Source organism: Dendrobates tinctorius, unplaced genomic scaffold, assembly GCF_039654945.1.
Source record: "Dendrobates tinctorius isolate UK_male_01 unplaced genomic scaffold, ASM3965494v1 ptg000011l, whole genome shotgun sequence".
NCBI classification, from domain to species: domain Eukaryota; kingdom Metazoa; phylum Chordata; class Amphibia; order Anura; family Dendrobatidae; genus Dendrobates; species Dendrobates tinctorius.
The window spans coordinates 77,537,005-77,558,630 of NW_027361679.1; the positions used below are offsets into that span (position 1 = coordinate 77,537,005).

A 21,626-nucleotide genomic window follows, 5' to 3' on the forward strand; every position below is an offset into this window, starting at 1 on the left:
GTACTCCCGCTCCAGTGTCATACAAGGGCAATGTTTCAAGTCTGAAAGCCCTTTCTCAAGCCAAAGATGCAGGGATGGGGGACACAATAGATTATGTGGTTTAGAACAATTTCTGACCCATTTGCACTGTATGTAGCACAAATTATTCATCTGACCACTTGGCTTTATGCCAGTCTTTCGGCTAGCCAGCTTCCCCGAGTAGGACCTCATGATGTTTTCGGCCGCTATAAACAATCCACTTGAACGGTCCGTTTGGTTCGAGTTTAGAGAGGGTCTTCTGGTCTACAGATAGATTGACCATCTTGAGCTTGTGCACATTTATGTGTTGTGTTGGTGCGAATGATTGGATGATTAAAGGAAATCCATCAGCAGGTTTTACTATGTAATCTGATAAAACATGGTGTAGGGGCAGAGACCACAATTCCAGTGATGTATAACTTGGTTTAATGAGTGTAGGAGTTATGGTAAAGACATAGTCACAGTTTTCTCAGCTGCAGCTATCACAGACCTCAGTTGTTGAGTGGTGTGTAACCCGTCCACACCTCAGCTTTCAGTGTACAGTGACAGACTGCTGCTAATTACAGTTGTGGCCAAAAGTATTGACACCCCTGCAATTTTGTCAGATAATACTCAGTTTCTTCCTGGAAATGATTGCAAACACAAATTCTTTGGTATTATTATCTTCATTTAATTTGTCTTAAATGAAAAAACACAAAAAGAATTGTCCTAAAGTCAAATTGGATATAATTCCACACCAAACATAAAAAAGAGGGTGGACAAAAGTATTGGCACTGTTCGAAAAATCATGTGATGCTTCTCTAATTTGTGTAATTAACAGCACCTGTAACTTACCTGTGGCACCTAACAGGTGTTGGCAATAACTAAATCACACTTGCAGCCAGTTGACATGCATTAAAGTTGACTCAACCTCTGTCCTGTGTCCTTGTGTGTACCACATTGAGCATGGAGAAAAGAAAGAAGACCAAAGAACTGTCTGAGGACTTGAGAAACCAAATTGTGAGGAAGCATGAGCAATCTCAAGCCTACAAGTCCATCTCCAAAGACCTGAAAGCTCCTGTGTCTACCGTGCGCAGTGTCATCAAGAAGTTTAAAGCCCATGGCACTGTGGCTAACCTCCCTAGATGTTGACGGAAAAGAAAAATTGACAAGAGATTTCAACGCAAGATTGTGCGGATGTTGGATAAAGAACCTCGACTAACATCCAAACAAGTTCAAGCTGCCCTGCTGTCCGAGGGTACAACAGTGTCAACCCGTACTATCAGTCGGCGTCTGAATGAAAAGGGACTGTATGGTAGGAGACCCAGGAAGACCCCACTTCTTACCCCGAGACATAAAAAAGCTAGGCTGGAGTTCGCCAAAACTTACCTGAAAAAGCCTAAAATGTTTTGGAAGAATGTTCTCTGGTCAGATGAGACAAAAGTAGAGCTTTTTGGACAAAGGCATCAATATAGAGTTTACAGGAGAAAAAAAGAGGCATTCAAAGAAAAAAAACACGGTCCCCACAGTCAAACATGGCGGAGGTTCCCTGATGTTTTGGGGTTGCTTTGCTGCCTCTGGCACTGGACTGCTTGACTGTGTGCATGGGATTATGAAGTCTGAAGACTACCAACAAATTTTGCAGCATAATGTAGGGCCCAGTGTGAGAAAGCTGGGTCTCCCACAGAGGTCATGGGTATTCCAGCAGGACAATGACCCAAAACACACTTCAAAAAGCAGTAGAAAATGGTTTGAGAGAAAGCACTGGAGACTTCTAAGGTGGCCAGCAATGAGTCCAGACCTGAATCCCATAGAACACCTGTGGAGAGATCTAAAAATGGCAGTTTGGAGAAGGCACCCTTCTAATATCAGGGACCTGGAGCAGTTTGCCAAAGAAGAATGGTCTAAAATTCCAGCAGAGCATTGTAAGAAACTCATTGATGGTTACCGGAAGCAGTTGGTCGCAGTTATTTTGGCTAAAGGTTGTGCAACCAAGTATTAGGCTAAGGGTGCCAATACTTTTGTCTGGCCCATTTTTGGAGTTTTGTGTGAAATGGTCAATGTTTTTGCTTCATTCTCTTTTGTGCTTTTTGATTTAAGACAAATTAAATGAATATAATACCAAAGAATTTGTGTTTGCAATCATTTTCAGGAAGAAACTGAGTATTATCTGACAAAATTGAAGGGGTGTCAATACTTTTGGCCACAACTGTAGGTGCTGGGGTTGGACTAGAAGACACAAGGCCTACTGATGTAACACACTGTATTAAAACAGCAAAATACAGCCCAGTATGTGACACATCACTGTAATTAGGCCATAGTACCTACATCATGTTGCTCTAAAATTACATGGCAAAACCTGCTGACAGATTCCCTTTAACAAGTAGGTATATTTAATAAAGAGGACAAAAAAAAGAGCTATATCATATAATAAATTATGGAGAATAAAGCGGTGAGACACAATAGAAAATAACGGAATAATTACCTTTAGTGCTACAAGTAGAGTAACTGTCTCCACAGAGTAATAGCCTCTATCCACGTAGTCTCCCATGAACAGGTAGTTAGTGTCTGGAGATTTGCCCCCAATTCTGAAGAGCTCCATAAGGTCATGAAATTGGCCATGGACATCTCCGCACACGGTGACTGGGCAGCGAACGTCCTGCACATTTGACTCTTTAGTAAGAATTTCTTTTGCCTTAAACATGAAACATACAAATAGATTAAAAAATGTGGCAACATGGCAAATCAGCAGCATGTGAACAGCTTCAGTGGCAGAGTCTGGAACCAGTCACCTTATCTATACATCTTACAGACGGTGGGACGCTACCAAGGTACTTCCAATACACAACAGATGGATAATTTCAGACCCAGTAGGGCAGCTTCTAATGTACAGAACCAAGATTACCACAGGAGGGCAGCAACACAGCACATACACTTCTGAAACTGTTCGTTTCAATGGAGTTTGGTTTCTTTTAGACAACACAATTTGCCTCTAGTATTATTTATTATAGCGCCATTTATTGCATGGCGCTTTACATGTGAGGAGGGGTATACATAGTAAAAACAAGCACAGTAATCTTAAACAATACAAGTCATGACTGGTACAGGAGGAGAGAGGACCCTGCCCGCGAGGGCTCACAATCTACAGTACACCCGGTCTCTCATTATAGCAAAGGTTGTAAAGGTATATCCATGGAAATGGCTGTCCAGGACTACGCAAATACGGTATATAAAGTCTGCTTCCACTAAAGCCACGGCTTCCTGCCCCTAGAACACAATGAGCAACCCACCACTGCGGCAGACTCCTGCCACACCACATGTTCATACAGCGCCTACAGGTGATTATGTCCCAACCACCAGTGATCTGACAGTCGAGGCCCCTGCCTGGCTCATGTGACTGGTGATCCAGACAGTATCACTTCCAATCTAGGAGAGAAAGTCGGAGGAAGGTGGAGGCTTCTGGTGGTAAGTGTGGCTCATTTTTTCTCTTCAAGGACATAGAAGTGGCAAATTTTCTCTTGTTATTTTGTCCAGCCTACTTTTATAGATATACAGTAATTGGTGTTGTTTCACATGTCCATTTCAATGTTTGTTTGCCTTTTTTAAAATCAATTTTTGAAGCGATGGCAAAGAATATACAGTATATTAAAAGGGAAGGGAATTATACAGGAAAGATTGCATTTCTATTTTTTTCATCCACTCTTAGCTTTGCCTTCAATACCTGCAGCAATAGGGCAAGTGAAAAAGTGTCCTTTAAGGCCAAAAGTATGTAGACAAATCAAATTATTTTAAGGTTTTCACATATTTCAACCACAACGATTACAGAGGTGCAAAAATAAAAAATAAAGTAATCAAGCACACAGCCATGCATCATCCTTAGACAAATATTGGCAGTTGTAGGAGTACGAGTGGTACTGAAGAGTTCAGTGACTTTACAGGGAATCTGCTAGCAGGATTTCACCCCATCCCACAAACTATATGTGTATGATGAAGGAGGAATTACAATCATTTTCCCTCAGTGTGCTGCGCAGATTTTTATTACACTTAGGTAAAATTCTGCCCCCGACAACCAGTGTGCCAGTCCCGTGGGCTTTGACATCAGGTGACATTCCATATACCACCCACATGGGTTTTTGCTCCAAACGGTTCAGCCCAGCTGTAGTGTCCACAGTATATGGGTAATGCTGAAGTTCTGGGATTGAGATCTCCGCTCCCTCTCCTCTGTACTAGGAGTCTAGAAACATTTGGGACTGTGCATGCGCAATCTCTGCGGTGTCCGGATGCTCAATACAAGCTGGTGCTGTGAATGCAAGGGACAGCAGAAAATGGGCATGTCTAGATCACCAACAGACTATGTAGGAGAGAGATTGGGAATCGCACATAGATGCTGGAGCAGCGGGATCCCAGCTCCCAATCCTGCACTCAACAGCAGAAGACCACCCTGTTCATAGGAGACTGCCATGTTTATACAGGACAGATGGGAAGTTACAGAGGGCAGGAAAAGAATCCTGGTCAGTGTAGTTCGTGTGCTTATGAATAATAGAGGTATTTTGGAAGTTTATATTTTTCTTGGCTCTTGGAAAACCCCTTTAAACAATGGTATACTTCCAAAGGTTTGGTCAAGGCCTTAGAAGGGTCCATAAAGGCAGCACTGAGCTATGATCTGAACCCCGCTGAACATCGTAGGGATGAACTGAAGTTTCTACTGTAATCCAGATAAATCTTCTACTGGATGAGTGGGCAAAAATTCCCACAGACAACCCAAAATTGAGCGGAAAGTCCACGGACATACGTCAAAATCGTGTGGAAAATTATCCTGGGACTCTCAATGAACATCTATGTCTGCCATACTGACCGTTTCATTCTCTCAGCATAGTGAACATATTTGTGAGTGACCATATAAATCACACACAACGGCTGCAGGGTGATCCTCTTTGCAGAATAATTAAAATGCTACAAATGGATTCTTCAAGTCTAGGGAAAATAAGTTAGATTGATTGGATCAATATAATTAACCCTTTAAGCTCAGCTGAACGCTGCTGGTGGAATGGTTCTGCATTAAATAAGCTATGCAAACTGATAGAAAGGATGAAGGTCAGGGTCAGACAGTGTGGCATTACCCGTACATGTGCTGTATATTTAGCTTTAAACATGAAAATGTCAATTATGCCCATAAAAAATGTGCTCGCATGAGCATCTTCACTTAAAAAAAAAAAAAAAAAAAAATAGCTGAACACATCAGAAAGTGAACCAGTCATGGTGCCCTAATGCTTCAGAGACAACATAGTATGAAGGAAAAAAAAAAGATTAAAATATAGGTATGGACTAGAGAGTGAGTTTTGGAAATCATTTTGTATCCAAATCCGGCTTTAAACTTCTCCACAACAGTATCACGGACCTGCCTGTTGAGTTCCTTGGTCTTCCTGATGCTCTGTGCTTCAAACAGAACCCTGAGACTATCAAAGAGAAGGTGTCTTTATATGGAGACTTGATTACACACAGGTGGATTATATTTATCATCATTAGACATTTAGGACAACACTGGATCATTCAGAGATCCACAATGAACTTCTGGAGCGAGTTTGCTGCACAAAGTAAAGGGGCCGAATAATATTGCAAGCCCTGCTTTTCTGTTTTTGACTTTCCACAAAAATTTAAAATAAAAAATAAATTTCGTTCAACTTCACAATTGTGTCCCACTTGTTGAGGATTCTTCACCAAAAATTTACATTTGGTATCTTTATGTTTGAAGCATGATATGTGGGAAAAGGTTGAAAAGTTCCAGGGGGCCGAATACTTTTGCAAGGCATTATATACATATATATCCGACATATTTCTGCAGCGCTTTACAGTTTTGCACACAGTATCGCCTCTGTCCCCGATGGGACTCACAATCTAAATTCCCTATCAGTATGTCTTTGGAGTGTGGGAGGAAACCGGAGAACCCGGAGGAAACCCACACAAACACGGGGAGAGCATACAAACTCCTTGTAGATGTTGTCTCTTGGTGGGATTTGAACCCAGGACCCCAGCGCTAGCCACTGAGCCACCGTGCAAAAAAAAAAATGTTCACAGTTCTAGACATGTTCTTTAAATGTACTGTGAAATTTCAGGTTGTGAGGCAGCAAAACGTGAAAAATGCCAAGGGAGGTGAATACCTGGCTGCAAGGATGCAGGTATACCGATTCAAGCGAAGTAATTTGATATCGTCGTACAGCAAACCTTTATCGAATGTCTTATCTTCTGTTCTTGAAGGGGAATCTGTCACCAGGTTTTTGCCACCTAACTTCATGGCGGCATGATGTAGAGGCAAAGACCCTGATATCTGCGGTGTATCAATTACTGAGCCGCTCACTGAAGTTCTGATAAAGTCACTAGTTATCACTAGAAGACTAGTAAACCTGCAGTCATGTAGTCCTCCATATTCATGAGCTTTGTGAACCTGCCTCACCACTGATTGGCAGCTTTCTGTGTACACTGTGCATAGGCAGAAAGCTGCCAATCAGTGATGTGCATGGTCTATACAGTGATCAGAGCAGGTTATACAATGAGGAGCAGTCAGAGAACTAGAAGATCTGCAGCAGGTAAAATAGTGATTTTATAAAATCTGCAGCAAGCAGATCAGTATGTGATACATTGGTGGAATCAGGTGTCTGCCCCTACATAATGTGGCTTTCAATAGGGATAGCAAATACCTGTTGGCATATTTTCTTTACAGGGAACCGGTGAACTGATTTCTGTTGCCTGAATCACAGGCGACATAAATAAGTGACCAGCTCCAAGGGATGAGGGGACTGGTCCCAGGGGCAGGTCGTGTTGCCTGTTTGGCTAGACTGACATATGTTCCTACATACTTATGGTAATCCAGCAGCAGTACATCAGAGCAATGCAGGTGCCGGTCCCTGATTAATGCTGTCCGTGGTTTGGCCAACAGGAATCAGCTGACAGGTTCCCCTTACACTAAAATAAAGATGCCCTAGTAGGTGCTAGACTATTCTGATCTATTAGACAGGTGAGCCATAATCATGGACAGAGTCCGAAATAGACACATTAGACCTCCAATTTCAGCAGGCAGGTCCCTTTTGATGGAACAAAAATATGTCTAGGAAGCCAAACAAAGACAAACATGTTGTCAAAAGCCTGATATGCTGACATGTTTTGTCACTAACTGGGTGTAGTCATTATTATAAATCTGCACCTAACCAGCATTGCTCCTGGAATGAATGCCACGGTCATGACAAAATAAGTCAGTTTGGGAAACCACCAATATATCTGTACTTCCCATTGCATCCTCTCCCCTTCCAAAAAAATATAAAAAATGCTAAGAAACTTATTTAGACAGGACTTCTACACCTTGGCTGCATTATTTGGATTGGGCTGCTACAAGAGTCTAAAATAGGATTCTACACTTCCTGGGCTAATGGCATAGAAAAGGCTCAGTAGTCCTATCACAGGAAATCCGTACATCGTTTGATGTATAGTGTGGCAAGTACTGAACGTGTCCAGAATGCCAACAATGAACACAATCCCAAGTAGGGGTATGGTTATACTATGTACTGAGTGCAATAACAGGCAGAAAAACAATGCCTTACACCAGGCATCTGACCAGGAAGAGGCTAACCTCCTTTAACAGATAATATTCCTCGTTATTTAAAATGTTCCTTAAAAAGGGAATCTGTGAGTAGTATCAACCTACTATCCCCACCCGCCGCACATACAAGCCTGCAGGACTTTGAAGAAGTAAATCCATTGACACTTTTCCATGATGTAGTTTTTGCCTCATTCCCAAGAAATCGGCAATCATAAAGAGATATTAAGCTTTCTAGCTTGATAGATAGCTCACTGTGTGACATCAAGGGCAAGGAAATCAGACAAAGTTATCATGCTGGCCAGGGAACCAACCTAATGAGGCAGCGGCTCCTTAAGTGCTCTGTTACGCCCAGAAGCACTTTATGCCTCATTTCCAAATTTGTTTCAACAATGAATAAACACCTTCATACCTTCTAAGAGCTGCAGGCCTGTATGTAGTTTGGGAAGGAGAGGTTGTTGATCTTACAGACAGATCCCCTTTAGTTAGAGGGACATATAGTTATTCTGCATGACAGTTTCAGGCCGGATGCAGCATTCGCTTGAGTGAAACTTCTGTCCAATTTAGCGTCAGCATTGCCTACTAGGAAAAGGATTTTTTTGTATGGAATAAAGCCCATGGAGAGCGCTGCCTTTCTTCTATCGCATTGCGAAGCACTGGGTGTGTGCTCAGCTGGTTGTGCCAGCACGCTGTCTGCAGAATAGTCTACATATCCCATCATGGACCCATTTTGTAATACAGAACCAATGTGAAAAAGGTCTTGGACAGTCAGCAGATTTCTCCAACTTTTATGTAATGTGTATGGAGACCAGCTGGCTATAACCAACCCTCCACCCCCAATGGCACAGGCAGGTGAAGGAAATCAGTCATGTTGGATTTCATCATGAATAAGATCTAAAAGGAATTAAAGTGTCAGAAGAAGACTCGGCAGGCACTACGTTTTGATAAGACGTGGTCCTCATAAGAGTGTTCTCCAGAGCTCGCTTTCCTCAGCTGGAGACACCTAATCGTAAGAAATAGGATCCCACTTTAGGGGCCACAGCTTTATTAGCCTTTGATGCTCTCTTGGGGCTTGAGAGTCAACAGACCATCCCTATTACCTCTGACTTACCATCAATGATTCATCCATTTTTCTTGCATGGGGAAAAAAAACCCTAACTTCCATCATCCAGTCAGTGAAAAACGGACAGGACACGATGCAACTCACGGACGAGTCTTTTTGCAGACCCATACACTTGAAAGGACGAGTTTGGTCCACAAATCAGATCAAACTAAGGCACGTTTGTTTTTTCGTATACAGACTGACAGTATGCAAGAGATACCGTAGTTAAAGAATATACGGTATACACAAACACACATATATACATACAGGAAGTCTAAGGAGAAGCCATTTTTTTGCTCTAAAAATTTCAGAAAATTGCTATAAAAGTGCATTATTAACCCACAAAAAGGGGAATTAAATTTTTATAACATTTAATAAAATATGCTGTCATTTAGTTAACAGAAAAAGAAAAAAAGTTTTTACTCCAAAACATTTCTACCTAAGAACCAAGAGTGTTGGGTAAATTTGGTAGTCTGAAGCCTCGCCTTAAAAAGGGTCACCTGTCCTTTAATCACTCGTTGGAACTGATCCAGCAGTAATCCATTGGCAAAAAAGTTGCGCAGAAAAAAAAAAAAGCGGATCTCAGCTGAATTTTTTTTTATTTTTTTAAACACTGAAGTCTATGGACAACGGATTCATTAATTAGCCATCTGTGATCTTCCATTTGAAGCTGATCCAGTAAGCAAAAAACAGCGTATTTTCTACTACAAGCAAAGTGGGTAAGACTTTGCAGCAGAAATTGACCTGTAGATTGCATGATGCATGACTATTTGTATAGCAGCTTTCCACTGGGCATTGCACTCTGCAATGCACAGGGTGAAATCCACAGTAAATCTGCATTTAGTGAATGCAGGTTTTCTCGAGGACTATTACTGCATGAAAATGTATACTTGTGAATGTAGCCTTATGATTTAGCATGCACAAATTACAATGATATCTAGGAGAGAGCTAGTAAACAGCCCATTGGTGCCATTACTCTTCAGTGAATGCCCATGTATCAGGCATATGGGTTGTCATGGAGCTCACTGAACTGCCGAAATCTATAAATACTTCGGAGACAACACTATCACATTTATTCTAAGTAAGGAGCGTTCAATCCGGGAATCAGCACACATGATCTGACTATTCTAGAGGCAGAACGACATCTCTCCTCTACCAAGATTAGTATAACCAGAGCTGGACGAGCCTAGGAGACGAGGGGAGGAAAGCCCTCCAGGACCTGAAAATCGGCAGCAGGAGATCCAGTTCACCCCTCACGTAGGAAGAATCTGCTAAAACGGTCACATCTAAAACACTGCGTCCAAACAGTAATGGCAGAGGTGTAACCTGGGGATATGCTGAAGGTTATACAGTCATGGGTTTCATAGCTGTGGGGCCTAAGGTTCCCATAACCGAACAAGTTTTTTTTTTTTAAACACCCAAAAACTGCCTGGTCCTTTTTGCTTCTGTGACAATTTAGGTTCAGCCTACACAGTAACTTTGACCATGTAAGAACAAATTTTGTAGTTTGTGTAACTACATTAGGCAACTGTATGACGTTTTCAATCCCTGGTCAGGAGACCGGCCGCCGGTCTGTGCAGCATGGTCAGTACATGGACATCTGAATGTGGCGCAACATTAAGACTGCAACGTCACACTGTTAAAATTGCAACATTAATAGTCAATAGCCATGTAGAAATTTAGGAGTTAGGGATTTCTGCAAAGTCACATTGATGTAAACTAGAGGGTGGCGGGGCATGATTAATTATTATTATTATTATTTATATAGCGCCATTGATTCCATGGTGCTGTACATGAGAAGGGGTTACATACAAATTACAGATCTCACTTACAGTAAACAAACTAACAATCACAGACTGATACAGAGGGGAGAGGACCCTGCCCTTTCAGGCTTACATGCTACAGGATGGTGGGAAGGAGACAGTAGGTTGGGGAGTTGCAGCAGCTCCAGTGATGGTGAGGCGGTAGCTCCAGTAGTGATGAGGAGGCAGCAGGGTCATTGCAAGCTGTAGGCTTTCTTGAAAAGGTGGGTTTTCAGGTTCCGTCTGAAGGATCCAAATATAGTCGGACATGTTGGGGCAAAGAATTCCAGAGGATGAGGGCTATTCGGGAGATTACGTGAGGGAAGGTATCGGGAGATTAGTTCAGAGACAATTGGAGGAGACAGGTTATAGATGGCCTTGTAGGTCAGATACAGTGGCTTAGATCACCGTAGTCTCTCAGTCCATGCATAGTAGCAATGACTGTTGATTTAAATGACTATGTTGATTTAAATGACTTTAAATGTAGAAAACTTCTACATTTTCCTTGCAGTGGAGTCAAATTTAAAAAAAAAAAATAATTCTATAAGAAATATATCTTTTATAACATATACACACACATTAAATATACATACACATCCGTACAACAAAATTTCAGAAAATTGCTGTAAAAGTGCATTAACCCACAATAAGCCAAATTAAGTTATTTTTTGAGATATATATATATATATATATTTATTTATTTTAGCACAGCAGGGGGATGTTACTTTTTTTTAATCATTCTTTTCACTGGATACTAAGTACATAGAAAAATAAAAAGAATGCAACAAAGTCACTCACTATTGTGGCGGCTTCGTTACAGAGTCGGTCATTCTCTATAGAACATAATGATATACTTCTACCAGGTTCATTCTTATTGGAAGAGTCACAGCAACAGTAGTCCACTCCTTTGTTTAAAGCTAGAACAGGTTACTCCATGTGTCACTATCGTAAAAGGACTTGTCGACTCTCACCGAGATAGCGACACGCAAGGAGTGACCAGCTCTGGTTATAGACAATGAAAGACTGGACTCCTCTTGCTGGTGACTCTTCCAGTAAATGTGAACCTGGCATAGGTTTATTATTGCTTTTACATTGTAGCCACATTAGCGTAGATCCTTAATTCTTGCTACATGAATTGCATTAACATGCATTCTGCATTTATGTTATTAAAAATACAGTAAAGGATCAATATTTTTCCCATTCACAAATCACATTTTTATGTGACCTCCATTTTTGTTATTTTTTATTCTAAGATTTGTACAGGAATTACAATTGTAACCTATGGTCTGTACTTAGATGTCTATCACTAGAATCAAAATCAATGAAAGTAGCCAATTTATATAGTTTGGCAACAATGTATCCATTTTACTGTTCTAGAACTCTTCGGGAGCATAAGTAAGCAGGAGTGGAAATAGATCAAGTTTCTGTCAAGTGTTAAAACGTCATTCAACCATACAAGGCTCCATCAAATCCATTCCTCCCAGGTAAAGATTTGGAACAGTGCTGAAACCCTTCAGTAGTGAGTAACTCTAAAAGAACACAGTATTAGCTCAGGGGACCACCGAAATATTCATCCTATATTACAGGAAAGATGTATATCTTTGTACCGTGCTAGACAGTAGATAGAAAATATTCAGAATTGAGAGTCCTCAGTGGTTGATACCTCTTAATGGCTAACTAAAAAAATGGTAACACATTGCAAGCTTTCGAGACTACTCAGGTCTCTTCTTCAGGCTAGACTAATACAAAATCTGAAGGGTCACATTTATGAAGCAGAACTATCAATATGGGAGAGGGAGAAACATACCAGTCCAATATTTATGTTTCTCCCTCTCCCATATTGATAGTTCTGCTTCACGTCACTTGTCTTATCCATGGCATTTTTTCTGTGTTGTAATGTGCATAAAAATGTGGCGGCCGGCAGACGCAAAAGATTTGACGGATCCTCACAAAAACGGATTCAACGGATGGCCATCCGTCAAGATCCGCCAGTAATGCATCTCAATGGGGAAAAAAAACTGATCCGCAAAAAAAAAAATTGCGGATCCGTTTTTTTCAAAACCTGGCGGATTTTGACTGATGGTCAAAAACGGAAGTGTGAAAGAGGCCTTAGGATTGGTGAACTTCATGGAGGAGAAAAATTACAAGTGCCCAGAGATGAATCTTTGGAAACACCCAGTTTAGGGTTATCATAAAATATCACCGAAAAAATTCACAGGCTAATATCTCCGTAATGGAGAAATTAAAAAATAGATGTTTTACTCCGCTCTGCAGCCACTATTCCATGGAGTGGCCACCTGCTCAAACTGGTGAAATGTCATCTTTAAGTGGGAAATGTGTTACTGCTATATAGACTCCATATTATTTCAGGCGCAGTGTTGTCTACAAGGATGGTCATCAATACTTCGTCTACACACTCTTCATACTGTTGAAGCAGCAATTGCACTTCTTAGGAGTTGGGTGTCTGGTTTTTAGACACTGGGCAAGAGGCATTATATAAAGCGTGTCTGATGGTGGGCAAGATAGGCTGTATACAGAGAACCACTAAGGGTACGTTTCCACGGACCGTAATCGCAGCACTTTGGACGGAGTGGAAAACCCGCTCCGCCCAAAGCCCTGCCCCCTTCTGTACGCACGGTGATTCCGGATGTTCTCATTGAACACATCCAGAATCGCCGCAGCGTATCCATAGAGTAGGCCGCTTACCTTGCAGAGACTGAGCGTCTCCGCAAGGTAAACAGACATGCTGCGGTCTAAAAAAGACACGCTGCATGTCCGGTTTAGCGGGTGTGTCCCCCCGCATAAATCGGACGAATAGTGGAGACGGGATTTCATAAATCCCCTCCACTATGCAGGAACATCTGGCCGCTGCGGATTAAACGAAGCGGCAGGACGCAGCGTTCAATCCACAGCTAATCCTGATGCTATCCGCCACGTGGAAACTCACCCTAACACTGTATTCGTGTAGAAAAGAAGTGTCGATCACACTGCGCAAACTTCAGTCCTCTTCAGTGCTTAGCCAGTGGTGTAAACGAGAGGAAGGGGTAACGTTTATACATTGTGTAAGGATTATATGTAATACATGCCGATAGTAACTACTAATAATGATCACTACATTGAACTGAGAGATCTAACCATTACAATCACACTGACAAGGAAACACCAGCCTCAAAGTGTCATGGATTCATCTATTTTTTTTTTTTTCAAGGACATTGGAAAAAGTCCCCAGCTGTTACAGCGTGCCAACAGTGGGTGCCAGTAAAAATCACATGGGACAAAAGGTAACCAAGGGAGGCCAGGAACTACAAAGAATGGCATGGAAACTCTGCTAGGAGTGGTGAAATCAGCAAGCAGAAGCTTGTTTTTAAGCTAAACAGAATATTTTATTGACAGTGGACTTGTGAATTTTGCTTCAGACCTCATTGCAATGCACAGCAAAATGTGCATAAATGGCACATATCCCTAGGTAGAACTTAAAGGGAATCTGTCACCCCTTTGAGATATCATATAATTACATCATTCAATTGTGTCATATAAGGATTCTCTTAGTACTTTTGCTTCCCCCTGACCCCGCACCTTTCATGCATAAATACCTTTTTTATATCGGTTCAGATGTATGTAAACTGGCGCTGTGCGGTCTGCTGGGCGGGGCTTATTCACCTGCTTTCCCCCCCCCTCCCCGTCTTGCTCTACGCATTTCTTCTTGTGAAAACAAAAACCCCTTGAACATCATCTGGCGTAATGGGGAGGGGGAACACCCAACCACCAACGCCAATATGCATAAACTCAGAAAATCAATGAAAAACAGGAGAAAACTCAGAGCATGCAGTAAAAAATTATCAAATTTTATTAGAGTAAAGTACTACAAATGACATATCAAACAGTGTACTAATAGGGACAAAAGCAGACAGTATCCACCCAAAGTGCCCTAAACCTCCATACAGATGGAAAAAAATGGCCCCAGACCATTTCCCCGAGGAAGTCCATAAGCCCCAACAGCTGACATGTGCCCGCAATAGGCGCGAGCGGAATGGCGATCTGCCCGCACCTAATAAGTAGTTAAATGCCGCTGTCAAACTGACAGTGGTCATTCAAATGCACTTCCAGATGTCAGTCCGGAAATACGCGCAGCGACGACCCCTGCCACGTGATTGGGGGTCATCGCTGCGTTGCCATCACAACCAGCTGTTGATGGCAGCTTGCTATGAGCGCCACCCTGTGGTCGGCATTCATACCAATGCTGTAATTCTGCTGCATAGAAGTGATCTGAGCATCACCTCTATGTAGCAGAGGCGATCGCGCTATGGCAGCTTCTAGCCTCCGATGGAGACTACTGAAGCATGCCAAAAGTAAAAAAAAAAAAAAAAAAGTGTTTAAAAAAATAAAACAAAAGTTCAAATCACCCCCCCCTTTTGCCCCAATCAAAATAAAACAAAAAAAGAAATCAAACCTTCACATATTTGGTATTGCCGCATTCAGAATCGCCGGATCAAATTAAAGAAAAGGGTTAACCTGATCTCTAAACGACGTAGTGAAAAAAAAAAAATCAAAAACGCCAGAATTACGTCTTTTTGTCGCCGCGACATTGCATTAAATTGCAATAATGGGCGATCAAAAGAACGTATCTGCACAAACGTGGTATCATTAAAAACATCAGCTCAGTGCGCAAAAAATAAGCCCTCACCCAACCCGAGATCACAAAAAATGGAGACGCTACGGGTCTTGGAAAATTGCGCAATTTTTTTTTTTTATTAGCAAACTTTGGCATTTTTTTCACCACTGAAATAAAAGAGAACCTAGACATGTTTAGATTGCATTAACCCCTTCATGACCCAGCCTATTTTGACCTTAATGACCGGGCCAATTTTTACAATTCTGACCAGTGTCCCTTTATGAGGTAATAACTCAGGAAAGCTTCAACGGATCCTAGCGATTCTGAGACTGTTTTTTCGTGACATATTGGGCTTCATGTTAGTGGTAAATTTAGGTCGATAATTTTTGCGTTTATTTGTGAGAAAAAACTGAGTTGTGGCGAAAATTTTGCAAATTTCGCAATTTTCAAATTTTGAATTTTTATTCTGTTAAACCAGAGCGTTACGTGACACAAAATAGCTAATAAATAACATTTCCCACATGTCTACTTTACATCAGCACAATTTTGGAACCAAAATTTTTTTTGATAGGTAGTTATAAGGGTTAAAAGTTGACCAGCGATTTCTCATTTTTACAACACCATTTTTTTTAGTGACTACCTCACATTTGAAATCACTTTGAGGGGTCTATATGGCAGAATATACCCAAAAGTGACACCATTCTAAAAACTGCACCCCTCAAGCTACTCAAAACTACATTCAAGATTATTAACCCTTCAGGTGCTTCACAGGAACTAAAGCAACGTGGAAGGAAAAAATGGCTATTTTAATTTTCACAACATAAATTTTCTTTTAGCATCAATTTTTTCATTTTCACATGGGTAACAGGATAAAATGGATCCTAAATTTTGTTGGGCAATTTCTCCTGAGTACACCGATACCTCATATGTGGTCATAAACCACTGTTTGGGCACACTGCAGGGCGTGGAAGGGAAGGACCACCATTTGACTTTTTGAATGGAAAATTAGCTCCAATCGTTAGCGGTTGCCATGTCTCATTTGGAGAGCCCCTGTGCGCCTAAACATTGGCGCTCCCCCACAAGTGACCCCATTTTGGAAACGAGACCCCCCCCAAGGAACTTATGTAGATGCATAGTTAGCACTTTGAACCCTCAGGGGCTTCACAAATTGATCCGTTAAAAAGAAAAAAAAAAAAAATTAACCTTTCAGGTGCTTCACAGGAACTAAAGCAACGTGGAGCACTGTTTAACTTTTTGGACGCAAAATTGGCTGGAATCAATGGTGGCGCCATGTCATGCTTGGAGACCCCCTGGTGTGCCTAAATAGTGGAAATCCTCTCAATTCTAACTCAACCCCAACTCCAACACACCCCTAACCCTAATCCCAACCCTAACCCCAACCATAACCCTAATTCCAACCTCAACACACCCCTAACCTTAACCCTAATTCCTACCCTAATCGCAACCCTAACAAAAAAATAAAAATAAATATATTTTCTTTAGTTTATTGTGTCTCTAGCTATGGGGGTGATAAAGGGGGGCTTTACTTTTTTTGTATTTTGATCACTGTGATAGTTTATCACAGTGACCACCATTTGACTTTTTGAATGGAAAATTAGCTCCAATCGTTAGCGGTTGCCATGTCTCATTTGGAGAGCCCCTGTGCGCCTAAACATTGGCGCTCTCCCACAAGTGACCCCATTTTGGAAACGAGACCCCCCCAAGGAACTTATGTAGATGCATAGTTAGCACTTTGAACCCTCAGGGGCTTCACAAATTGATCCGTTAAAAAGAAAAAAAAAAAAAAAATTAACCTTTCAGGTGCTTCACAGGAACTAAAGCAACGTGGAGCACTGTTTAACTTTTTGGACGCAAAATTGGCTGGAATCAATGGTGGCGCCATGTCATGCTTGGAGACCCCCTGGTGTGCCTAAATAGTGGAAATCCTCTCAATTCTAACTCAACCCTAACTCCAACACACCCCTAACCCTAATCCCAACCCTAACCCCAACACACCCCTAACCCCAACCATAACCCTAATTCCAACCCCAACACACCCCTAACCCCAACCATAACCCTAATTCCAACCCCAACACACCCCTAACCTTAACCCTAACCGCAACCCTAACAGAAAAATAAAAATAAATATATTTTCTTTATTTTATTGTGTCTCTAGCTATGGGGGTGATAAAGGGGGGCTTTACTTTTTTTGTATTTTGATCACTGTGATAGTTTATCACAGTGATCAAAGTGTATCTGTAAAATGAATGAATGAATCCGCCTGCTGGCAGATTTGCAGGCGCACTGCACATGCGCCCACCAGTTTGTAAGATGGCGGCGCCCATGGAGAGAAGGCGGCGGGACACCGGGATGTACCGGGGGGGGGGCTATAGGGGCGATCGGAAGGCAGGGGGAAGCGGGGGGAGGGGGAAGCAGAGGGGGAGCAAATACAGCGGCGGCCGGTGTCAGTCGGTGGGGGGGGGGGGGATCACGGTCTCCAGCCATGTCCGATGCTATTGCAGCATCGGCCATGGCTGGGTAGTGATATTTCATCAAATTTAATTGATGAAATATTACTGTCGCTCTGATGGGCTGTTTCACTTTTAACAGCCAATCAGAGCGATCGTAGCCACGTGGGGGCGAAGCCACCCCCATGGTGAAGTACAAAGCCCCCTGTATCTGCGGGTCGGGTGACCTTTCAGTGACCCCGGTCACCCGACCCGCAGGGGGCTTTAACCTCTTTCTGCCATGTGACGTACTATCCTGTTCATGTGCCCTGGGACTTAATTCCCAGGGACGGGATAGTACGTCACAACGATCAGCGGCGCCCACGTGGTGAGCGCCGCTGATCGCCGCCGGGTGTCAGCTGATTATCACAGCTGACACCCGGCACAATGTGTCAGGGGCGGTCACGGACCGCCCCCAACACGTTAACCCCTTGCACACCGCGATCAAACACGATCGCGGTGTACCGGGGGTTAAAGGAAAGCATCGGCAGGGCGGGGGCTTCCTCCATGCTTCCCTGAGCCCCCCACAGCAGCGCAATGTGCAGCGCTGCTGCGGGGGCTCCTTCCCTGCAGGTCCCTGGATCCAAGATGGCGATGGGGACCTTCGAGGGCCTGCAGGGAGCTGGCTTCCTCAGTGCCTGCAAAGCGCAGGCAAGAGGAAGTCTTCAATTCCTATGACAGAAAAAAAAAAACAATATAAGTACACATCTGGTATTGCCGTGTCCATAACGACCTGCCCTATAAAACTGTCCCATTAGTTAACCCCTTTAGCGAACCCCTTAAAAAATAAAAAACGAAGCAAAAAATAATGCTTTATTATCATACCGCCGAACAAAAAGTGCAATAACGCGATCAAAAAGACGCATATAAATATCCATGGTACCGCTGAAAACGTCTTATTGTCCCGCAAAAAACGAGCCGCAACACAGCATCATTAGAGAAAAAATAAAAAAAAGTTATAGCTCGCAAAATAGTGATGCAAAAATAATTATTTTTTTTTATATAAAATTGTTTTTATTACATAAAAGCGCCAAAACACAAAAAAATGACAAATGAGGTATCGCTGTAACCGTACTGACCCGAAGAATAAAACCTTTTTATCAATTTTAACACACGCGGAACGGTGTAAACGCACCACCCAAAAGAAATTCATGAAACGCTGTTTTTTGTTCATTCTGCGTCCCAAAAATCGGAATAAAAAGCGATAAAAAAATGTCACGTGCCCGAAGAGGATACCAATAAAAACATCAACTCGTCCCGCAAAAAATAAGACTTCACATGACTCGGTGGGTCAAAATATGGAAAAATTATAGCTCTCAATATGTGGTGATGAAAAAACTATTTTAAGGGTGTGTGCACACGCTGCGGATTCTGCTGCGGTTCCGCAGCGGATTTGGCCGCTGCGGATCCACAGCAGTTTTAGCTGCGATGTACAGTACCATAATATCCTATGGATATTAAAAACCGCAGTGCAGACGGTGCGGAATTTTCCGCGCTATTTTCCTGCGGTTTCAAAACCGCACAAAGAATTGACATGTCAATTCTTTCTGCGGCTTCCGCTGCGGTTTGCCATCTCCTCCATTGTGGGAGATGGCAAAAAGCAGGGCAAAACCGCAAGCCAATCCGCAGGTCTTTTGACCTGCAGATTTACCTGCGGATTTTACAAAATCCGCGCGGCCAAATTCGCAGAGCAATTTGCAGCGTGTGCATGTACCCTTACAATAAAAAGCGTCTTTTAGCGTGTGATAGCTGCCAAACATAAAAACCCGCTGTAAATAGTAAATCAAACCTCCCCGTTATCACCCCCTTAGTTGCGGAAAAATAATAAAATTAAAAAATGTATTTATTTCCATTTTCCCGCTAGGGTTAGGGCTAGAGTTAGAGGTGTGTTGGGGTTAGGGTTGGAGTTATAATTGGGGGGGTTTCCACTGTTTGGGCACATCAGGTGCTCTCCAAACGCAACATGCGTCTGATCTCAATTCCAGCCAATTCTGCGTTGAAAAAGTCAACTGGTGCTCCTTCCCTTCCAAGCTCTGCCATGCGCCCAAACAGTGTTTTACCCCCACATATGGGGTATCAGCCTACTCAGTACAAATTGCAAAACAACTTTTGGGGTCCTATTTCTCCTGTTGCCCTTAGGAAAATAAAAAATTGGGGGCAAAAAAAATCATTTCTATGGAAAAGAAAAAAAAAAAAAAGATTTTTTTATTTTCACGCCTGGGCGTTATAAACTTCTGTGAAGCACTTGGGGGTTCAAAGTGCTCACCACACATCTAGATAAGTTCCGTGGGGGGTCTAGTTTCCAAAATGGGGTCACTTGTGGGGGATTCCACTGTTTAGGTACATCAAGGGCTTTCCAAACGCGACGGTGTCCGAGCTGAATTCCAGCCAATTTTGCATTGAAAAAGTCAAACGGCGCTCCTTCCCTTCTGAGCTCAGTCATGGGCCGAAACAGTGGTCCCCCCCCTCACATATCAGATATCAGCGTACTCCAGACAAATTGCACAATAACTTTTCCAGTCCAATTTCTCCTGTTACCCTTTGTTACTCCTGTTATGTTCATTTTTTTTTTAAATATTCAAAAAATTCCTTGACACATCTGAAGGGTTAATAAACTTCTTGAATGTGGTTTTGAGCACCTTAAGGGGTGCAGTTTTTAGAATGGTGTCACTTTTGGGTATTTTCTATCATATAGACCCCTCAAAGTGGCTTCAAATGTGATGTGGTCCGTAAAAATAAAATGGTGTTGCAAAAATGAGAAATCGCTGGTCAACTTTTTAACCCTTATAACTTTCTAACAAAAAAAAAAATTTTGGTTCCAAAATTGTGCTGATGTAAAGTAAACATGTGGGAAATGTTAATTACATTTTTTTGTGTGCCGTATCTCTGTGATTTAAGGGCATAAAAATTCAAAGTTGGAAAATTGCGAAATTTTCAACATTTTCACCAAATTTCCGTTTTTTTCACAAATAAACGCAAGTTATATGAATGAAGTTTTACCACTAACATGAAGTACAATATGTCACGAGAAAACAATGTCAGAATCACCGGGATCCATGGAAGCATTCCAGAGTTATGACCTCAAAGGGACAGTGGTCAGAATTGTAAAAATTGGCCCGGTCATGAACGTGCAAACCACCCTTGGGGGTTAAGGGGTTAAAGTCATGACGCCACATAGGCGTCACTGGTCATAATGGCACAGGTTTTCATGACGCCTATGTGGCGTCATTGTTCGGGAAGGGGTTAATAAATCAACTTTACCTCTCATCAAGTGGAGTGCCAAGTCTCTGAAAACCAGTTTTATTTGAGAGACTAGGGTTCTTTAATTCTCGTTGCCCTAGTCTGGCATCTAGTCCCATCCTCCGTGGCAGCTGATCTTCAAGACTGTGCCAAATATCCTCGGCACCTCTAGTCATCATGACATTGCATGATGCCTTGTCACGAGGACCCCAGATGAGGATGCCTGGAAAAGAAATGAAGACCGGCTGCCACAGAGAACTGGACTGGATGCCCGATCAGACCAGCGCAAATCAAATTGCTCATTTATACAGCACACCAGTTCACACAAATTTTCATGGGTGTAAATTAACCCTAAAAGCAATAACTTTGGAACTTTTTTTCCTTAGAACTCTGGTTTGCAACATGGTTATCAACCCTGGAAATATATAGATAGGATATTTCCATTTCGTTTGTCCACAGGGTACATCACGATGGTCTGACACTGTCCAATAAAGTCTGTCAGTGTCTATGGGGATATTAGCTTCCATCTTTTTCTCATACATTGTTAGTATTAAAAAAAAGTGAAACAATGGGTTCTAAGAAAAGAAGCTCCACAAGTACATCGAGATCTCTTTCAAAGGACCACACTAAACAACAATGAAAAGTCTGCGCAAAAGGAGATAGTCACAAGTATAATGGTACATGCACACAATCCGTTATCACTGCGGGTGTGACACTCCATACATGTTACAGCATAGTGTCCACTATGCATCCAGAGAGTGGTTTTCTAAAGACGTTT

The 21,626-nt window shown here is 42.2% G+C and overlaps 1 protein-coding gene across 1 annotated transcript in view; it reads right to left on the reverse strand.

The window, feature by feature from the left end:
• Nucleotides 1-21,626, reverse strand: part of PPP2CB (protein phosphatase 2 catalytic subunit beta) — a 46,489-nt gene that overhangs the window by 11,687 nt on the left and 13,176 nt on the right. The window contains exon 2 of the mRNA XM_073543487.1: nucleotides 2,483-2,692. Coding sequence (XP_073399588.1) covers nucleotides 2,483-2,692 — 210 coding nt within the window. The remainder of the gene's footprint in view (nucleotides 1-2,482; nucleotides 2,693-21,626) is intronic.